The following is a 17,813-nucleotide window of genomic DNA, read 5'->3' on the forward strand; positions in this document are numbered from 1 at the left end:
CTAAAAATAAAACAAACCTAGATAACAGTCTGCATCTACTGGACCATGCATGACCTGGCTTCTGCCTACCTTGCTCCACAACCCTCCCTCCCTCCCTCCCAGACCGACTGGCCTGGCCTTGCTCCTGCCTCAGGGCTTTTTCACGTTCCTTTCTCTGCCCAGAACACTTACCTAGCTCTGGATGGGGCTGCCTTTTCCTCCAGAAGGGACAGAATAGAATCAGATGTTACCCCTCAGGATGATCCTCCCTGTTTGGACTGCCCACCCTCATTACTTTTATCTTTCTCCTCATTATTTTTATCTTTCTAAGATTCCTTCCCAGCATGCATTATACTTGAAATGATCTCTTTTGTCTGTTTTGTTGTTGTTGTTCAATCGCTAAGTCATGTCCAACTCTTTGGGACCCTATGGACTGCAGCACGCCAGGCTTCCCTGTCCTTCACTATCTCCCAGAGCTTGCCCAAACTCATGTCTGTTGAGTCAGTGATGCCATCCAACCATCTCATCTTCTGCCACCCACTTCTCCTGCCCTCAATATTTCCCAGCATCAGGGTCTTTTCAAATGAGTCAGCTCTTCTCATCAAGTGGCCAAAGTATTGGAGCTTCAGCTTCAGCATCAGTCCTTCCAATTAATATTCAGGGTTGATTTCCTTTAGGATTGACTGGTTTGATCTCCTTGCTATCCAAGAGACTCTCAAGAGTCTTGTCCAGCACCACAAATTGAAAGCATCAGTTCTTCGGCACTCAGCCTTCTTTATGGTCCAACTCTCACATCCATACATGACTCCTGGAAAAACCATAGCTTTGACTATACGGACCTTTGTTGGCAAAGTAATGTCTCTGCTTTTTGATATACCATCTGGGTTTGTCGTAGCTTGTTTACTCATGATTGCCCCTGTTCTTCCTCCTAGAAGATGAGGCCACTGAAGGCAGGGACCTTTTATATCTTATTCAGGCCCAACATCTAGACCAGTACTTCACAGAGTCGGATGAATAATTCCTTAAATGGTTAGATGTTTGTTAAGTGAATATTGACCTGTGTTTGGGGCCTTTCTTGAAGAAGTTTAATCAAAGCATCCATATATCAAGTGTGAAAAAGATTACAGCAAACCTCCTGGTTTTACTTCTCCAACATCCTACCCAGGGGATCAGCATGTCAGAGCAGAGAGAGGCTCAGGGAGCCAGGTCGACTTCCTCAGAGAGTCTGGGGAGCATGGCTGCCTGACATTTGGGACACTCTGCCAGCAGCCCCTTCAGGACTTTCACATTGATTCAATCTTGCCGTGCTGTGCTAAGTTGCTTCAGTTGTGCCCAACTCTGTGTGACGCTATGGTAGCCTGCTAGGCTCCTCTGTCCATGGGATTCTCCAGGCAAGAATACTGGAGTGGGTTGCCATGCCTTTCTCCAGGGTTTCTTCCCGATCCAGGGATCAAGCCAGCTTGTTTTATGTCTAACCTGCAATTGGCAGACCGGTTCTTTACCACTAGCGCCACCTGGGAAGCCCTCGATTCAGTCTTGCTGGCCCCTAAAGCTGAGTCTCACTTGATAGGCAGCCCTTTGTCAGTAGTGTTAATGTGTGTCTAGAGTTTTCCATCAGGTAAAAGAATCACCACTTTAAAAAAACATAAAATAGGAGAATAGAATTCTGACTTCTCCTCGTTACATGTGAGCAATTGTACTTGGACATCTATTTACCTCGTGGAGAAAAAATTCTGTAAATGGCCAAGTTTGATCACTTATTGGTCCTCAGGGCCTCGATGATTAAAAGCAGCCATAAAACCCAGCTTCCTCGCGCATCCTTTGTTTGAGTAGACATTGATCTCGGGCTGCTGCAAGGATTTTGCATGTGGTCCTTTCTGCCAAGTAGTTTCTGCTTCTCCAAATGAATGAATTCCATCTGGAAATCATGGGATTAATAATTACACTCTAAGCTCAGGAATATTTTTCTGTGTCACTGCCATTTCCTCTATTTGGTGCATTTTCCCAGGAAAATAATAAAACAGCGTCACCAATGTATCAAGCAGGGATTTTAAAATTAGCAAGTACAGTTTCGCCTCCCGGGTCCCCATGACTCACCTCTACCTCCCGGGGCCCATCCTGCTGCTGCAAGGGACTCAGGCCAGCTCTCTGCCCAAGCTCTGGACTTGGTGCCATAGCTTCCCAGACGTTGAGAGCAAGCAGCAAAGCCATTACCCTAAAGAAACAGGGTGAAAACAGGAGCAGGCTGAGGATCTCAAGAGTCAAGCAGACCCCAAACCACACTTCCCAGCTCCCTAGACACTACCCGTGGTCTTGTCACCCAGAGAAGTGTCGAGTTGGTGACCCTGGGGCAACCATGGAAGCAGAGTTTCCATACCTTCTAGGGCCAAGGGCATGATGCCCCGCTCAGCACCATATGGGGAGAACAGAACGCCTCTCTGCACAGAACAGGAGGGAGGGACCGAAGCTGACACCCTGAGCCTGTAACCAGAGTGCTCTGCATGCATCATCCAGCTGAGAAGCTGCCGTGTTACCCGTGAAATAAGAGGAAGGGGAGAGTGTGAGTGAGTTAACTAGACCCACAGGGACCACAGGCCTCACCATTCCGGCTTCCTGTTCGTTCCTGTCTGCAGCCGTGGACACCAGGTCCGTGACTGTGGTCTCGGTGCCCGGACACAGGGGTGGGACCATCACATATCTGGGCGAAGAGCACAGACCTCACCTGGAGCGGACAGAGGCCCTTCGTCTGATTGATTTGGAAAGTTTCAGCACAGTCAGACATGGAGTGTGGCGTTCTACTTCCCCTCTAAAAAAATCAAGAGTGAATAAAGATGGGGAGAACCTACACTATTTTCCAGAGAAGGTGGGAGAGCCTGAGCACATACAAGACCTCTGTCTTTAGTGAAGACAGTCCATTGAGATTCTTTGTGACGGGTTCAGCCATGTGGACTTGTGCTCAGGACACCCATCGCTGAGCAACACCTCCTTCAGCAAATGAATAAAACAAAGCCAGGAGAAGTTACTCCCTGAGGCCACACAGCCAGTTAGGAGCAGGAATGGGACTAGTTCCCAGACCTCTGACTTGGGATCATTTCCTGAATTATCAAAATGGGGGGAGAAGTGGACCGTTAGCACTTCCCGGGGGCTTGCCTCAGTAGCAGGCCGACCACCCAGCACCAAGGTCCTGGCTTCCTGACCTTTGGTGGGGCTGCCTGAACAGGCTTTCTCATCCTGGGGTGTCTGGAGCTTGTATAGGTGAAGCAGAAGGTGAAGCAGAAGATGAAGCCGGGGAGACCAACAGGGGGCACAACATGGGCTGCAATTGAGGTTCGGGAGTGTGATTAAGTGATTCTTGAGGAAGGAGCAATGAAACTTCTCATTCTTGAGATCCAAGCTGAAGCCAATTAGGGGCAAAGTAGAACTGGAATAAAGCTTGTAGACTCTGGGGGAGAAATTTTGATTTAAGGTCAGTGAACAGTGGGCACCCCAGGAGGAGACAGGTGGGAGGTGCGGTATCACGGGGCCTGTGGGTGTGCTGGGCACTGCTTGACCTCTTTCTCTAGTCCTGGCTTTGAGTGCTGCTTCCTCCAGGGCTCAAGGAAGAAAAGGCAATTGCTCTTTATTTTTGTTTGTTTGTTTGTTTGTTTTTCAGACTGTACCATGCACTCCAGTAGCTTCCCTAGTGGCTCAGACGGTAAAGAATCTGCCTGCAGTGCAGGAGAGCTGGGTTTGATCCCTGGGTTGGTGAGATCCTCCAGAGAAGAGAATGACAACCCAACTGCAGTATTCTTACCTGGGAAATTCCATGGACAGAGGAGCCTGGTGGGCTACAGTTCATGGGGTCACTAAGAGTCGGACACGACTGAAGAGGCTTAACACACACATACACGCAGCATGTGAGATCTTGTCCCTCCACCAGGGAAGAATCCCCCAACCAATGCACTGGGAGCATAGGCTCCTAACCAGTGGACTTTCAGGGAAGTCCCAGAAGAGATGCTGCCCAGCACCCTGAGCTACAGCTGAGACGCCTGTACAGGGAGTTCTCAGGGAAAGCTCAGTATTAATGTTATGCCTCAGATAATAGAGGAGCATGTAGAAAACAGCAATAATCTGGTTCACTCTGAACCAACTGAATCAGGTGATTCAAGGTCAGTAATATTTCTCAGAGGCCCTCAACACCTGGATCTTCTCAGATCCAAGAAAAGAGTGTGACAGGATAGATGACCAGTGCAAGTTCAATGCATGAAGTAGGGCACCCAAAGCCAGTGCCCTGGAACAACTCAAAGGGACAGGGTAGGGAGATTGGGAGGGGGGTTCATGATGGGGGGGACACATGTATACCTGTGGCTGATTGATGTTAATGTACGGCAAAAACTATCACAATATTGTAAAGTAATTATCTTCCAATTTAAAAAAAAAAGAAAAGAGTGTGACAAGGAGCCAAGCCCAAGAGCCAGAGCTTGGACCAGCATGGAAACCAGAACTTGGCGCCATGCAGCCCCGAGCAGGTCTGACCACACCTGCTGTGCTGGCTGTCGGTGACTCTGAGCCTAAATTTTCCCACAGTTATTAAGCACCTATCATAACAGAGGCTGTTAGACCCAAGGGCTGCTTTGAAGGAACAGACAGACAAGATCTTGATCCAGAGGAGGAATAAGGAAAAGGATCTGCTCTCCACACTTTCTCTTGGTTTAATTTCTCCAACTTCCCATCAGGCCTGTGGGAGGACACATGGGGATGTGTCCAGAGAAGCACCCAGGACACCATAACAGGCACAGTAGGGCAGCACTTCCAGGTCCCAGAAGATCCTCCCAAGAAGGGGGTTGGAGGGAGGGGAGAGGCATTTATGCTGGGACCTGCCTGCCTGTCTTAGGTCTGGGTGGCTTTAAGAAAGAAAGCTGAGTGGGTCTCAGCTTTGATCCGTGGCCCTCAGAACTGGAAATTCCCAGCAATGAAGCCCTTTCTACCTCCCTCTACTCCGCCCCCACTCAGGCCAAGTGTCCACAGTCACCCACAGGACCCAATCCACTGCCAGACCAGTTTGCCCAGTTTTAAGATGAGATGGTTGGACGGCATCACCGACTTGATGGACATGAGTCTGAGCAAGCTCTGGGAGTTGGTGATGGGCAGAGAAGTTGGTGATGGACAGTGCTGCAGTCCATGGGGTCGCAAAGAGTTGGACACGACTTAGAGACTGAACAGCATGAGACGCTCACTTTCGGTTGTCAGATGATATCCAGTCCAGAAGTTAATGGACGAGACCAAACCATTGAAGTCTGTGGTCAGTTTTAGGGGGAAACTCCAGAGCTTTATGTTGAGAAGAGTCATCCTAGAGAATTCGAGGCCTTGGCCTTCTCAGCAGGTCCGTGGGGGTGGGGGTGGGAATGGGGTGGGGTGGGATGGGGGCGTCATCTCGTTGGACCCGGGCCTTCCGCTTCCCCTCGGACAGCATGTGGGCAGGTGTGGTGGAGCTTGGCCCGGCCAGGCGGAGAAGTCCTTGCATCCGGCGACCAGCGCGGGGTTCTGACTGCAGAACCGCGGGCAGCGGAGCGGCAGCACGGCCACCCCCGCTCCACTCACCGCCCACCCAGCCGAGGTGGGCGAGGCGCAGGCCTGAGGGTTTTGGAAGGAGCTGCGCGTGTTGAGGGGAGGTATCTCGTCGAGTGGAAGGTGGAGGCTTCTGAGGCGCTGGAACCCTCGTCACCCCGAACTTGGTCCTGGGGGCCGTGACCCCACAAAGAGCCGACCTCCAACTTCTCCCAGGGCGGAGATCCTGCCGCGCCCGTCGGTCCGCAGGCATCTGGCCGGCAGCGGGAGGCCGCGTCCACGCGGGTCTTTCGCCTGGGTCGCCTCCGGACAGACGCGCGGAAGGACCGTTTGTGGTCGGCAAGGGCAGTGGCGACCGGACGGGGCGTGCCAGATCCCCCGAGGGACCGCGGCCCTCTGGGAGGGGCTGGCAGAGGGGGCGGGGCGCGGCACGCGGGGCGGCCCGAGTTGGGGGGCGGGGCGGCCGGCGCGGGGGGCGCGGCCCGGTTCGGGGCGGGGCGGCTCCGGGCTCCGCGCTCCGTCCGCCCTCGCTCCCGCGCCGCGCGCCCTCCGGCTCCCACCCGCCTGTGCCGCCGCCGCGGCAGCCGGCGAAGCAACTTCCCGAGCGCCCGCGACCGCCGGTCCCCGGCGCCGCCCCCGGCCCAGCGCACCGCCGGCCGAGGCCATGGACGCACTGGCCTGGCTGCTGCCCCCGCTCCTGCTGCTCTGTGCGCAGCACCGCGGCGCCAGGTGAGCGAGAGCCCGTCCGCCCTGCGGCCGCCCTCGGTGCGGATCCCGCGCCGCCGCGCCCGGGCTGCGAGATGGAGCCCCGCGCGAACCCTGGTCTTCAGGGCCCCGGTCTGTCCCCCGCCCACCGGTTCCCACCGTGTCTGCCCCCATCCCCTCCTCCACGACTCTCCCCGCGCCCGCCCTCCTCTCTCCAAACTCGCCGCGACGATGCCCTTGGGCTCGGGCAGCGGTGTGTTCCAGATTCCGGCTGCCCCGGTGCTGTCCGCCGTCCCGGTGCTGAACCCGGCCGCGGGGCCGGTCGAGGGCGTCACAGCAGCTCTCCGTTCCTCCCCAGCCGGGGCTTTCCTGCTGAGTTCGGGTTCCTTGGCCCCGGCCGCCACTTGGCCGGTCCCTGGCTGGCTGGTGCCCTTCCAGGCGCGGCTTGAGCGCTCAGCATGGAAGAAAGGAGGGGTCCTGAGAACACGGGGAGCAGGTTGTGCCCCTTCCCCTGACAGCATCGCTCCCCGCAGCAGCTTCCATGCAGCTAGCAGTCTGGGGTGGACACGTAGGTGCGTCCTCATAGCGGGTCTGGTTGTGGGTCTCCCTTCTGGGGCCATTTCAAATGCCACCCAACTCTAGAGCATGCGAGTAGGGGAGCCAGGTGCCCCTGGCAGGAGGGAGACTCCAGATTTCTCCTTAATTCTGTCAGGAGAGCGGATGAGGCGCCCTGTCTGGCCTAGAGAGGGAAGCGGCTAAGAAGAAAGGTCCCTGTGCTGGGGCTCCCTCGCTGGCTCCCAGGGCTAGTGCAGTCCCAGCTCACTTTTTGCATCTCTGCAGGCTGGACTTGATGTGGGCCCCGGGTCACCCAGTGTCCTGAGCACTGAGTCTGGTCACCTTTGAGGGGCCTTTTTGAAAATCAGCTGAGCGCAAGGGCTAGAGAAAAAAGGGTGGGCATAGAGTCAGGAGGGTCTGGGTCTGGCTGAAGAGGCAGACATCCCGCTGAGGTCACAGGCAGTGCTGATGTGACCCCTGTCCCATGCCTTGTTTTTATCAAGCCCAATGGGCTGTTCTCTCTCTTCTCACGTTTAATGGTCCCAGGAAGGACAAAGTGTCCTGGTGTGGCCATGGACAGATGTGCTGGGAGCTGGAGGGGGTCAGCTGCTGGCTCAAGCCCTCAGTCTTGTAGCCCCAGTTCTGAAATACAAGCTGCTCTGAGTTCCCAAGTCTTTACCCAAGTTTGACACCGAAACTCACCTGGCAGCAAAGCCTGCCCTGCTCATTTTGTCTTTATTCATGCCACTCATGGGGCATATTTACATGTTTCCTGCTGGAAAATTCTCCAAACACCTCTTTCCCCCAACCAAGTCCATAAGTGGCTCATATCGCCCTTCTCCAGTCTACAGTGTTCTGAACTCTGGCCCCATCTGGATCCTAGGTTGTGGGGTGAGGGGGACCTATCTGCCTGCAGGAAGGCTGAGGCCCCGGTTGGGATAAGAACCTCCGGGTTTTGGGGGCCTTTGTCCATTCAGGCCTCCTTTTCCATCTGCTCTGTGTCCCTCCGCTTGAAAACCAGAGGAACAGTGTCCTCACTTCCTTCATCACCTCCCTGCACCAGGGCAGTGTGGTGGTGGACTGTGGGGCTGAGGGAAGGGCCTCTTTGCTGCAGCTACTAAGCCAGATCCCAGGGTTTCTGGTGGGATGAGAAGGGAGTAAGCCGCACGGACTCTGTGTGTCTGGTCAAGGCCATGCATCCCTGAGTTTGAAAGTCAGCTCACACAGCGGCCACCCAAGCTTGCCGGTTGCACACCTGAGTGGGTGGCCTCCCCAGCTGCTGGCACCTCCGTCTCCCTGGAGAAGCTGCGCCTGCGGCTCCTGCCTGCCTTCACCTCCCGTGCGAGCATCGTGGTGTTTGCCTTGGTAACTGAGGTGCCAGCACGGTGGTGGCTGCTCTAGAAGCAGAGCTGTCAAGGATCTGTGGGCTCGCGTGTGCACAGGGGAGGCTCCTGGAGGGCACCTAATGCCTCGCTCAGCTACACCCACCTTCCCTTCCAGTCCCCAGGGGCACAGGCAAGTGATGGGCTGGGCTCTGTCTCAGTGAGGCCAGGAGAGGGCGGGGCCTGGTGACACCAGGGGTAGCCAGGGTGGAAGCTGCCTGTGATTTCAAGGTATCTCCTTTGTTCAGGAGCTTGAGCCTGGCATGTCCCTGAGCTCTAGGCCAGCACCGGCCAGACCCCTTCTCAGGACAAGGTTGATGTCCCCACTTTCTAACTCCGTGCAGAGCTCCCCCCAGTGGAGCCCGTTCCTGGCCCACCCCTACTGACTGCCTGAACCAGGACTCAGAGCAGCACTGCCCTCAGGCCGCCCCAGCCCCCACATCCCTTCATGGCTGCAGAAACAGACATCCTCATCCCAGGTGAGATGTGACCCAGGGAAGCCTGCTCCCTTCTCACTCCTGGAGACGGCAGAGGCTGACTGGGGTCCTGACACTTTCTGGCAAGCTTCAGGGGGGTGCTGCCCTTGACCTTGCCTCTGTGCCCTTGAGTGGATGTGGGGGCCTTGGCCAAGGGCAGGTGTGTCCACCTGTGTGCCAGCTTGAGCTCAGGAAGGATGGCATCTCCTAACAGCTTGGCTGCAGGCAGGCCAGCTGCTGCGCAAGATGGCATCTGGGCCGGTCCAAAAATAAAGCCTTGTTCAATCCCTTCACATTTGACCTTCAGGGTGACCTCCATTTGCATTTTTAATTGTGCTTTACTAGGGATCAGGGCTTCAGTTAATTCTGTGTTTTACTTTGTCACCAAAGAAACTGCCCTGTCCACACTCCCCATCCACCCTTGCCCGGAGGAACCCCGTGGGCCTTCAGGGTAGGGCAGGCTTCTGGGGATCACTAGCTGAGGACCTCCTGTCATGGTCAGCCTCTTCACAGGCACCCCGCCTGGTGCTTCTCAAGCCCCTGGCAGCCCCCAGGGCTTCTTTAACCCTCCTGAGTAGATGGCTTCAGGGCTGGTCCAGCGAGTTGCTCAGCCCCACTGACTGCAGCAGAGCTTGCTCCCAGCCCCTCTCTCCCACCACCTCCCATTGGTCTGGACCAGGCCCCTTCCCGTCTCCATGGCCTGGCCAACCCAGCCCAGCTTCCCCCACCTTCACGACGGCCCCCAGTTTATCCCGTCTTCCCCTAGGACACTCCCCAGACCCTCCCTCACCAGCACCCAGTCCCCCCAGTCCACCCTTCTCCACTCTCTGCCCAATGCCTCCTGCTGCCCTCCAGGCCCCTTCCAGGGCCCCCCATGTAGAGTCCTTGCCTGCCTCCCACCTCTTCCCCTCCCCAAGACTCCCTTTCTCTCTCTTTGGGCTCTGATGTCACTTTCCCCAGGGGGCCAGTGGCGGGGTGCTCTCCCTGCCTCCCCAGCTGGAGGACTCCTGACCTCATGTTTCAGTGACTCTCTTCACACTCACAGCTCTCGAGTTGTTGCTCCTTACAGACACTGACCGTGCTGGGCTTGGCCCACAACTGCCCTCGCCTGGCTCAGCCACATCCCTGGAGTAGGATGGCACTGAGGGTCTCGCCTACCAGATGAAGTGTGGATGAATACACGAGTGACCAGGCAGCCTCCTGCAGGGCCAAGAGTAGGACCAGGAGAGGGATGGGGTCAGTGGAGGTGGGGGGAGTCAGCTTGAAGACACAGGTGAGGTTGGAGTTAGGGCTGGAGAAAGAGGGGTGGCCAGAGGGCAAGGTCTGGAGGGTGAAGCAGGCTTCTAAGAGGGGAGATGGGAGAGGTGAGTCAGGAAGCACTGGCAGCCTGGGGGTGCTGGGGTGAGGGCAGAGCTGGGAGGGGTGGGCAGCAGCCCCAAGGGGGCCCAGTGGGGCCAGGTTCTCCTCAAGGTGGCCAGAAGGGCCTAGAGTGGGGACCCGGGCATATGGCCACACCTGACTCCGGGACAGGGAGGAACAGCCTCAGGGCTCCTTGCAGCCCTCATCCAGACACAGCCAGTCATGTCCCCTCTCCCCTTGGCTCTGGCTGGGCTCTGGCCAAGGTAACCCAGAGGCCTTCTCTGCTCAAGGGGATGGAAGTGACTCAGGGGGAAACTTGAGGGTTGCTCCTAAATGTCCCTCCTCCTTCTGGCTGTCTGGTTTAGGAGAAATGCCCCTCCCCCACGGTGGGCCGGAAGAGGAAGGAGGTGTGAGGGTCCCAAGTCTGCTGTAACAGTGGCTGCAAGCTGGGGGATGTAACAGGAATTTATCCTCCAGTAATTCTGGGGCTGGAAGTCTGAAGCCAAGGTGTTGGCAGGGGTGGGAGAGTCTGTCCATGCCTCTCTCCAGTCCCTGGCAATTCTGGATTCCCCCGTGTCTTTTGGCTTGTGGCCGCATCACTCAGACCCTCGCCTCTGTGGGCTCATGGCTTCTCCCTGGATGTCCATTTCCTCTTGTAAGGATATCCATCCTGGATTTAGAGCCCACCTAGTCTAGCATGACTTTATCATAATTAATAACATCTGTCAAGTCCCTATTTCCTATTAGGGTTCCATTCTGGGGTTCTGGGTGAATATGAATCTGGGGACACTGTTCCCCAGAGGATGGGTGAGCAGAGGAGAGGTGGGCCAGCAGAGCTACTGGGGCATCCGGCTGGTAGCGTGTCTAGGCCACAAGATGCCTGTGTGTATGGGTCCCTGTGCGGCAACCCCAGGGACAGATATCACCAGCACCGGCTGTTGGTAGGGTTCACCTGAACTAACAGACATGGCCCGCATCTGCTCCAGGATCAGGCTGAGTCCCAGAGGCACATGGTAATTTAGGGACTTCTGGGGCCTGCCTAGGAGGGGACAGAGCTGGAAGCCAGACTGGGGCCTCCCTATGAGCCCCGGACCAGCCCTGGATCTCTCCCTCTCCCCAGCCCTTAGCCTCCTGGTCACACATTTTTCTCTCCCATCACCTCTTACAGGACACTTGGCTCTCAGAGCTAAATGAGAGGCCATGTGCTCTTCGTGGGGTCCCCCAAGGCCAACTTGTTGAGGAACCCCAGAGGTGGAGGTGCGGGCTGGTTATGGAGGGAGGCTGGGGCCTCTGCCTGACCCGACACCCTCCTTCAGGGCTGGGGTGAGTGGGTGGGGGAAGAGGCCAAGGAGTCCTGGGTCCTGCACCTCCTGGAGTCCCTGTGCCCCCAGAGGGCCTTCTCCCTGTCCACTCCTGGCCTAGCTGCCCAGGACAGGCTCTGTCCCTGGTGCCCTGCCTGTGAGCAGTGGACCTTGCGTTTCCAGGGCAATGAATGACATTGGCGACTATGTTGGCTCCAACCTGGAGATATCTTGGCTCCCCAACCTGGACGGCCTGATAGAGGGCTACGCCCGCAACTTTCGGCCCGGCATTGGAGGTGAGAGTAGCTGCTGGACTCGGGCAGACCCGAGGTCCGGCCGTGATGTGAATCCCACTGGGCTCTGGGCTGGGGCAGACCCTGGGTCCCCAAGAGTGCATCAGAGCACCAGTCCCCAGGACACCAGCAGGGAAGGTGAGTCTGCTCAGGCCTGGGCAGATCTGCACCAAGACGGCCTCCCCTGCCAAGCCCCCAGCTGTTCCTTGTCCTGCCCGTGGGGGCATTTGCTGGCCTGGCTGAGTACTCGGGGATGCTGGGGCCTGGGCTCAGCCCAACCCGCCTCCAATCCTGCTCCTTCCTCGCAGGCCCCCCTGTGAACGTGGCACTCGCCATCGAGGTGGCCAGCATTGACCACATCTCCGAGGTGAACATGGTAGGTCCCATTGGCACCCTGCCCCTGGCCCAGCTGTGCACCCCCAGGAGCGGAGGGGCTGACGGCCGGGCCTCTGCGCCCCCAGGAGTACACCATGACGGTGTTCCTGCACCAGAGCTGGCGCGACAGCAGACTGTCCTACAACCACACCAATGAGACCCTGGGCTTGGACAGCCGCTTCGTGGACAAGCTGTGGCTCCCGGACACCTTTATCGTGAATGCCAAGTCTGCCTGGTTCCACGACGTGACTGTGGAGAACAAGCTCATCCGGCTGCAGCCCGATGGGGTGATTCTCTACAGCATCCGGTGGGCTGCCCACGAGCGCTGCTGGGAGCTGGGGGTGGGGTTGGGGGGGACAGGGTGGTATTTATATCCCCAACAATCAGCAGCTGCACAGGAAGCAGAGGTTGCTGGCCAGCAGCCAGCAGAGGCCGTTTTTCGGCTAACACGTGCCCTTTTCTTTTTAAATTGAGGTGAAGTTCACATAACACCAAATCAAGCATTTAAAAGTGAACAATTCTGTGATTTTAGTATACTCCCCACTGTGTGCAAACACCACCTCCAGCCAGTTCTAACACACTTCACCCTCAAAAGGAGACCCTGTCCCCATCAGCAGTCACCCCCTTCCCTCCTTCTGGCTCCGGAAACCGCCGATCTGATTCCTAGCTCATAGATTTGCCAATTCTGCACATTTCACACAAAATTAATCCTACGCCACGTGACCTCTCATGTTTGCTTTTTTCCACTTAGTGTAGTGTTTTCGGGGTTCATCTGTACTGTAACATTTATCAGAATTTCCTAACTCTTTGTGGCTGAGCCACATTCCATTGCGTGGACACACCAGTTTGTGTACCATCTCCTCCATCAATGGACAGCTGTGCTTCTGTGGACACACATGTACATGTATTTGCTTGTTTTCGGATACATGCCATTTAAGAGTGGACTTAATCACCAACATTTTACAAATCAGGAGATTTACATTCTCTTGGAAAATCAGCCTTTTTCCAGGCTGCAGGGTCAGTGAGGACACCTTGAGGCCATCCCCGGTGATAGGCGGGGGGAGGACGCTCAGAGTGGATCTGCCTTCTTGGCTCCTGACTTAGACAGGTGTTCTGAAGGATGAGTAAAGTGAACAAAATCCAGTTATTGATCCCTGAAGTGAGACCCACAAATGTCTGTAAAGTGGCCACAGTTTCTGCCCGGATGTCAGCAGCTTGCCGACAAAACCAGAGGCAGCCTGGCCACTGCCCCCACAGCAAGGTCCCACTGGCCGTATGTAGGGGCGTCTCTGCCGTGGGGGGCAGGGGAGCCGCTAGTGGCCCTGGGCTGGCCTCACCCCGGCAGACCGGTGTTGTCTGGGCAGAATCACGTCCACGGTGGCCTGCGACATGGACCTGGCCAAGTATCCCATGGATGAACAGGAGTGCATGCTGCACCTAGAGAGTTGTGAGTGTGGCTGGCCTGCTGGTGGGAGGGAGAGGTTGCAGGGGGTGGGGGGTTGGGGGCGGGGGGTAGGGGGCACTGGGGGTGCAGGGCACTGAAAGTGGGAGAAGGGAATGGAGTGGGGAGGTGGGCAGGAGGTGCTGGGGGGATGAGGGTGGGGTGCATGCAGGGGATGAGGGTGGGGCACGGGAGGTGGGGGGAAGGGGGCGGGGGCACTGGGGGATGGTTGGGCTGGCCTGGGGGTTCTTGGGGAGAGGCAGGGGTGTGGGAGAGGGGCAGGGCGTGGGGATGGGGGGGGCAGAAGCATAAGGAAGAGAAGGGAGCAGCCTAGCCCTCTTCCCTTGGGTCAGTGCCCTGCCCCAGACAGCTGGCCCCAGAGCCCAGATGAGATAGATATCTACATCATTGTCCTGTATGGTGGTCCCTGTGGGCCACCTTGCAAGGGTGGCCTGTACTTTTGCCAGCTCCTCTGGACTTGCCCACCTTTCCAAGGCCCCAGGTGTGGCCCCGGGCTCCTTGCTCCCTGTCTCTGTGTATCGGACCCTAGTGTAGTCAGGGCAGTCCTTCAGGGGCCACCAGGGGCTGGGGAGGGGAGCTGCCAGGGGCTGGGGAGGGGGTTCGCCGGGGGTTGGGGAGGGGGTGCCAGGCCCTGAGGCCCACCTGCAGGCTCTCCTGCAGATGGCTACTCATCTGAGGACATCGTCTACTACTGGTCCGAGAACCAGGAGCAGATCCACGGGCTGGACAAGCTGCAGCTGGCCCAGTTCACCATCACCAGCTACCGCTTCACCACAGAGCTGATGAACTTCAAGTCAGGTAATGTGGTCTTTTCCTGTGAGCCCTACTGCTGGTTTTCTAGTGCTTTCCATGGGGTCCCAAGTCAGCTCTGAGGGCCCTGAGGCTGCAGCTAGAAAATTGCTGGCCAGTGCAGGCCATGCCCAGCCTAGCCGCTCGGGACAGGCCCCCAGCCTAGCTGCTTGGGACAGGCTGCAGTGCAAGCCCGGGTCAGGTTTCCTCTGTCTTGCTCCTTGGCCCTTCATTGCTTCCCAGGGTTTGGGGGGTATCTGGTGGGGTTGGGAGTACATGGGGGTGCATTGTCTCCTGGCCCCTCCTGCCCCTTCCCACTCCTGCTGCCCAGTCGTTGGAGCCAGTGAGCCCAGCCTGGTGCTGAGCCTGGTGCTCAGCTGTGCACGGGGAGGGTGGAGAGAAAGGGGTGGGGGACCGTGCCTTGGGAGGGTCCTGCTGGGCCAGCAGCCACACTGGGCTCTCCTTTCCTTCCTCTGGTGGCCCCGCAGCAAAGCCAGCCCTTCCTGACCCATCAGGCTGTTGGGGAGGTGGGCACGAGGGCCCTCCTTCCTTCGGAGGCTGGCAGTGGCCCTGCCGCTCCCCCAGCCCTCCTCTCCTGGCGGTGCTGTGAGTGGTGAGCCTGGTGCTAATGCTGTGGGGGGGCTCTCCGGCAGCTGGCCAGTTCCCCCGGCTCAGCCTGCACTTCCACCTGCGGAGGAACCGTGGCGTCTACATCATCCAGTCCTACATGCCCTCCGTCCTCCTGGTCGCCATGTCCTGGGTCTCCTTCTGGATCAGCCAGGCGGCGGTGCCTGCCAGGGTGTCTCTAGGTAGAGGGCCCTGGCCTTCCTCTGAGGGAGCAGGTGGGAGGGTGGGAGCTGGGCCTGGACCCGCCTTGAGCACTGGCCCGCGTCCTGCGGCAGAAGCCGGCCAGGCCAGACCTGGTAAGAGGAGCCTGACCTGCACTCAGGTTGGGTGGGGTGGCAGGGCTCCAGGGACGGCACTCTCTGTGCCCCCAGGCATCACCACAGTGCTGACCATGACCACGCTGATGGTCAGCGCCCGCTCCTCCCTCCCACGGGCGTCAGCCATCAAGGCGTTGGACGTGTACTTCTGGATCTGCTATGTCTTTGTGTTCGCCGCCCTGGTGGAGTATGCCTTTGCCCACTTCAATGCTGACTACCGGAAGAAACAGAAGGCCAAGGTCAAGGTTAAGGAGCAGAGGGCTGAGGTGAGGCTGGGCAGGGCAAAGGAAACAGCTCCTTCCCCACCCCAGCACCGCCAAAGGCCAGCATTGCCAGCAGGGAGGGGGGCATTTTGTCCTGCACTCAGCCTGGCGCCCCTCTCTCCTGTTATGTGGATGGAGCCACTGGTTGGGTTGGGGTCCCCCCTGCTGGCCAGGTTGGGGGTCCCTCTGGCTGTCTGGGTTGGGTTCGTGGCCTCGCTGTCTGGGTCTGGGTTCCCCCTGCTGGCTGGGTTGCGGTCGCTGCCCCCCCGCTGCCCAGTGCTCAGCCTGCCCCCTCCCATGCAGATAGATGTGAAGAACGCCATCGTGCTCTTCTCCCTCTCTGCTGCGGGCGTCACTCAGGAGCTGGCCGTGTCCCGCCGGCCATGCCGTGTGCCCAGGAACCTCATGGGCTCCTACAGGTCTGTGGAGGTAGAGACAGGGGAGACAAAGAAGCAGGGGAGCCAGGGTGGCCTCCGCGGGCTTCTCAAGCCCATCGACGCAGACACCATTGACATCTATGCCCGCGCTGTGTTCCCCGCGGCCTTCGCCGCTGTCAACGTCATCTACTGGGCCGCATACACCATGTGAGGCCCACAGGGGGCTTCACAGGCCCAGGACCTCCTGGGGAAAGGATCCCAGGTGGCTCTGAGGGTTTCAGAGGAGGCAGGACCACAGTCCAGATGAGATAAGAGGAAAGCTTCGGCCTCGCTCAGCACCCCCAGGCTCTGACCCCACATTTGCCAGCACCCCGTCTGCAGACACCTCCTCTCCAGCAGCCCAGACGCCTGACCCAGGAGCCAGGCAGGCACGGCCCTGGGAGCTTCACGTCAACTCGGAGAAGGATCCTGACTCTGGGACTGGCTCCGTGGGTCTGGACCAGGGAGGGGGAGGAGGCCGGGTGAGGATGGTGCTCAAGTTTTGCGAGACGGTGGGAAGGGCATTCCCGGGCCTTGGGTCCCAGCATGAAATAAAACGGAGTCTTTGGCTATCGCTCACACTGTAGCTGTGGCCTCCTCTCCCGGGGCCTGGACAGCCCTCCTCCACTGTGGGCTCCATGGGCTTGGGACAGAGGGGCTCCGGGTTGGGATGTGGGGGCTAAAGGTGTCCCTGAGGCTTATGGCAAGGTGCCACCATGGTGCCTTCTGAACGTGGTGATGGGACAACAGTGGCCACCGAGTCCCCACAAATGCCCAGCCCCTCCCACCTCTGCTGCCACCAGGGACTCAGGGTGACAGGGCCACTGCTCTCAGAAGGGGTCCAGGTGCTTTCCACACCAGAGCAGAGCAGGTTGTCACACTGGAGGGAACAGAGGTGGCCGTGGAGTGAGCCATCTGCTGCAGGGTCGGGAATGCCAGGCCCAGGGCCCTGCTGTGATGGCAGCCAGGCCACGACCCCGCTGGCCTGAGGTGCTCCCCAAGCCACCTTGAGGGGTATGTGACAGTGACTTTGTGGGAATCAGAAAGGGTGCCTGCTGGGCCACCTGCCCTCGGCCAGCACACGTGCCCAGGATGTGCAGTGTCCCCAAGCTCTGGGGACAGGTGCTGGGGACCCTCACCACTGGCAGGCTGAGCTGGCTGAGTGACCCCTGAGTCAGTTGAGCCCAGAGCAGGCTCCCACAGGAGCAGCCATGTCTGAGGCCTGTACCTTTCCAGGGCCCACACCTCCAGCTTGAAGGCCTCACCTCCTGAAGGCGCCTTTCTGAAGGGCCGCCCTCTGGGCCTCTGTTCTAAAGGACTGGCCTGCAGGGCTGGGCAGGGTCATCCCAGGGGTGGGATCGGCCAGGGAGCGGGACCCTCAGACCCCAGCATGACCCATGTGGAAGCAGGAGACAGCAGGAGGCAAAGCCTGGACACACAGGCCCCGGGCCAGCTCCGGACAGTGGGGGTGGCAGGCCATACCAGGCCAGCTCTGAGAATTAGGACAGTGAGACCTTTTTCTCCACCTCCCAGATGGGCACCTTCTGGCCTGCATGCCCAGCAGGGTCACCACTCCCTCCTCCTGGAACGTGGAGCATGGCCCGAGGGTGAGACGTCCAGGCCCAGCTGGCACCCTGAAGCTACTGAGCTGGACCACAGCACCCCCACTCCTGGCGCCTAGGGTCCTGCCCCAAGGCCTGCCTTCCCCCGGGACCACTGTTGGCCACACAGGTGGGTCCAAGGTTCCTGGAACTGCTGTTCTTACCTGGTTCCAGAAGCTAGCGAGCCAACCCCCCTCTGCTGCCAGGACCCTGCCCACCCGGCACCACCTCTCCACACTGTCCCCACCGCCCCCAGGCTGCCCTCCTTCTGCTGCGCATGCCCATAGGAGCTATTTAAAGCCGGCTTTGTGACTGCCTTGGGCACCCACGCAGTGAGGCTCGCCCGGGCAGGAGCCTTCTGATTCC

At 58.3% G+C, this 17,813-nt stretch overlaps 1 protein-coding gene and 1 long non-coding RNA gene across 3 annotated transcripts; one reads left to right on the forward strand and one right to left on the reverse strand.

Annotated features, from left to right (window-relative positions):
• Positions 1-294: 294 nt before the first annotated feature.
• On the reverse strand, positions 295-5,876 carry LOC145505687 (uncharacterized). The gene is made up of 2 exons (XR_014053209.1): positions 2,077-5,876; positions 295-1,897 (listed from the first exon to the last, which is right to left on the reverse strand). It is a non-coding gene; the product is annotated as an uncharacterized LOC145505687 (long non-coding RNA).
• Positions 5,877-5,983: 107 nt separating this feature from the next.
• GABRD (gamma-aminobutyric acid type A receptor subunit delta) lies at positions 5,984-16,425 on the forward strand. Of its 2 annotated transcripts, XM_081488379.1 has the most exons (10): positions 6,109-6,255; positions 8,513-8,647; positions 11,488-11,600; positions 11,906-11,973; positions 12,059-12,279; positions 13,337-13,419; positions 14,095-14,232; positions 14,877-15,032; positions 15,222-15,433; positions 15,734-16,425. In XM_081488379.1, the coding sequence occupies exons 1-10, from the start codon at positions 6,191-6,193 to the stop codon at positions 16,016-16,018; spliced, it is 1,476 nt and encodes a 491-aa protein (XP_081344505.1). In that variant the 5' UTR covers positions 6,109-6,190; the 3' UTR covers positions 16,019-16,425. The 2 variants fall into 2 exon arrangements, with proteins under 2 accessions (XP_081344506.1, XP_081344505.1); XM_081488380.1 differs by lacking the exon at positions 8,513-8,647 and having other exon boundaries at positions 5,984-6,255.
• Positions 16,426-17,813: the final 1,388 nt, after the last annotated feature.

Source organism: Giraffa tippelskirchi, chromosome 5 (genome assembly GCF_054371585.1).
Source record: "Giraffa tippelskirchi isolate mGirTip1 chromosome 5, T2T-mGirTip1v1.2.pri, whole genome shotgun sequence".
NCBI classification, from domain to species: domain Eukaryota; kingdom Metazoa; phylum Chordata; class Mammalia; order Artiodactyla; family Giraffidae; genus Giraffa; species Giraffa tippelskirchi.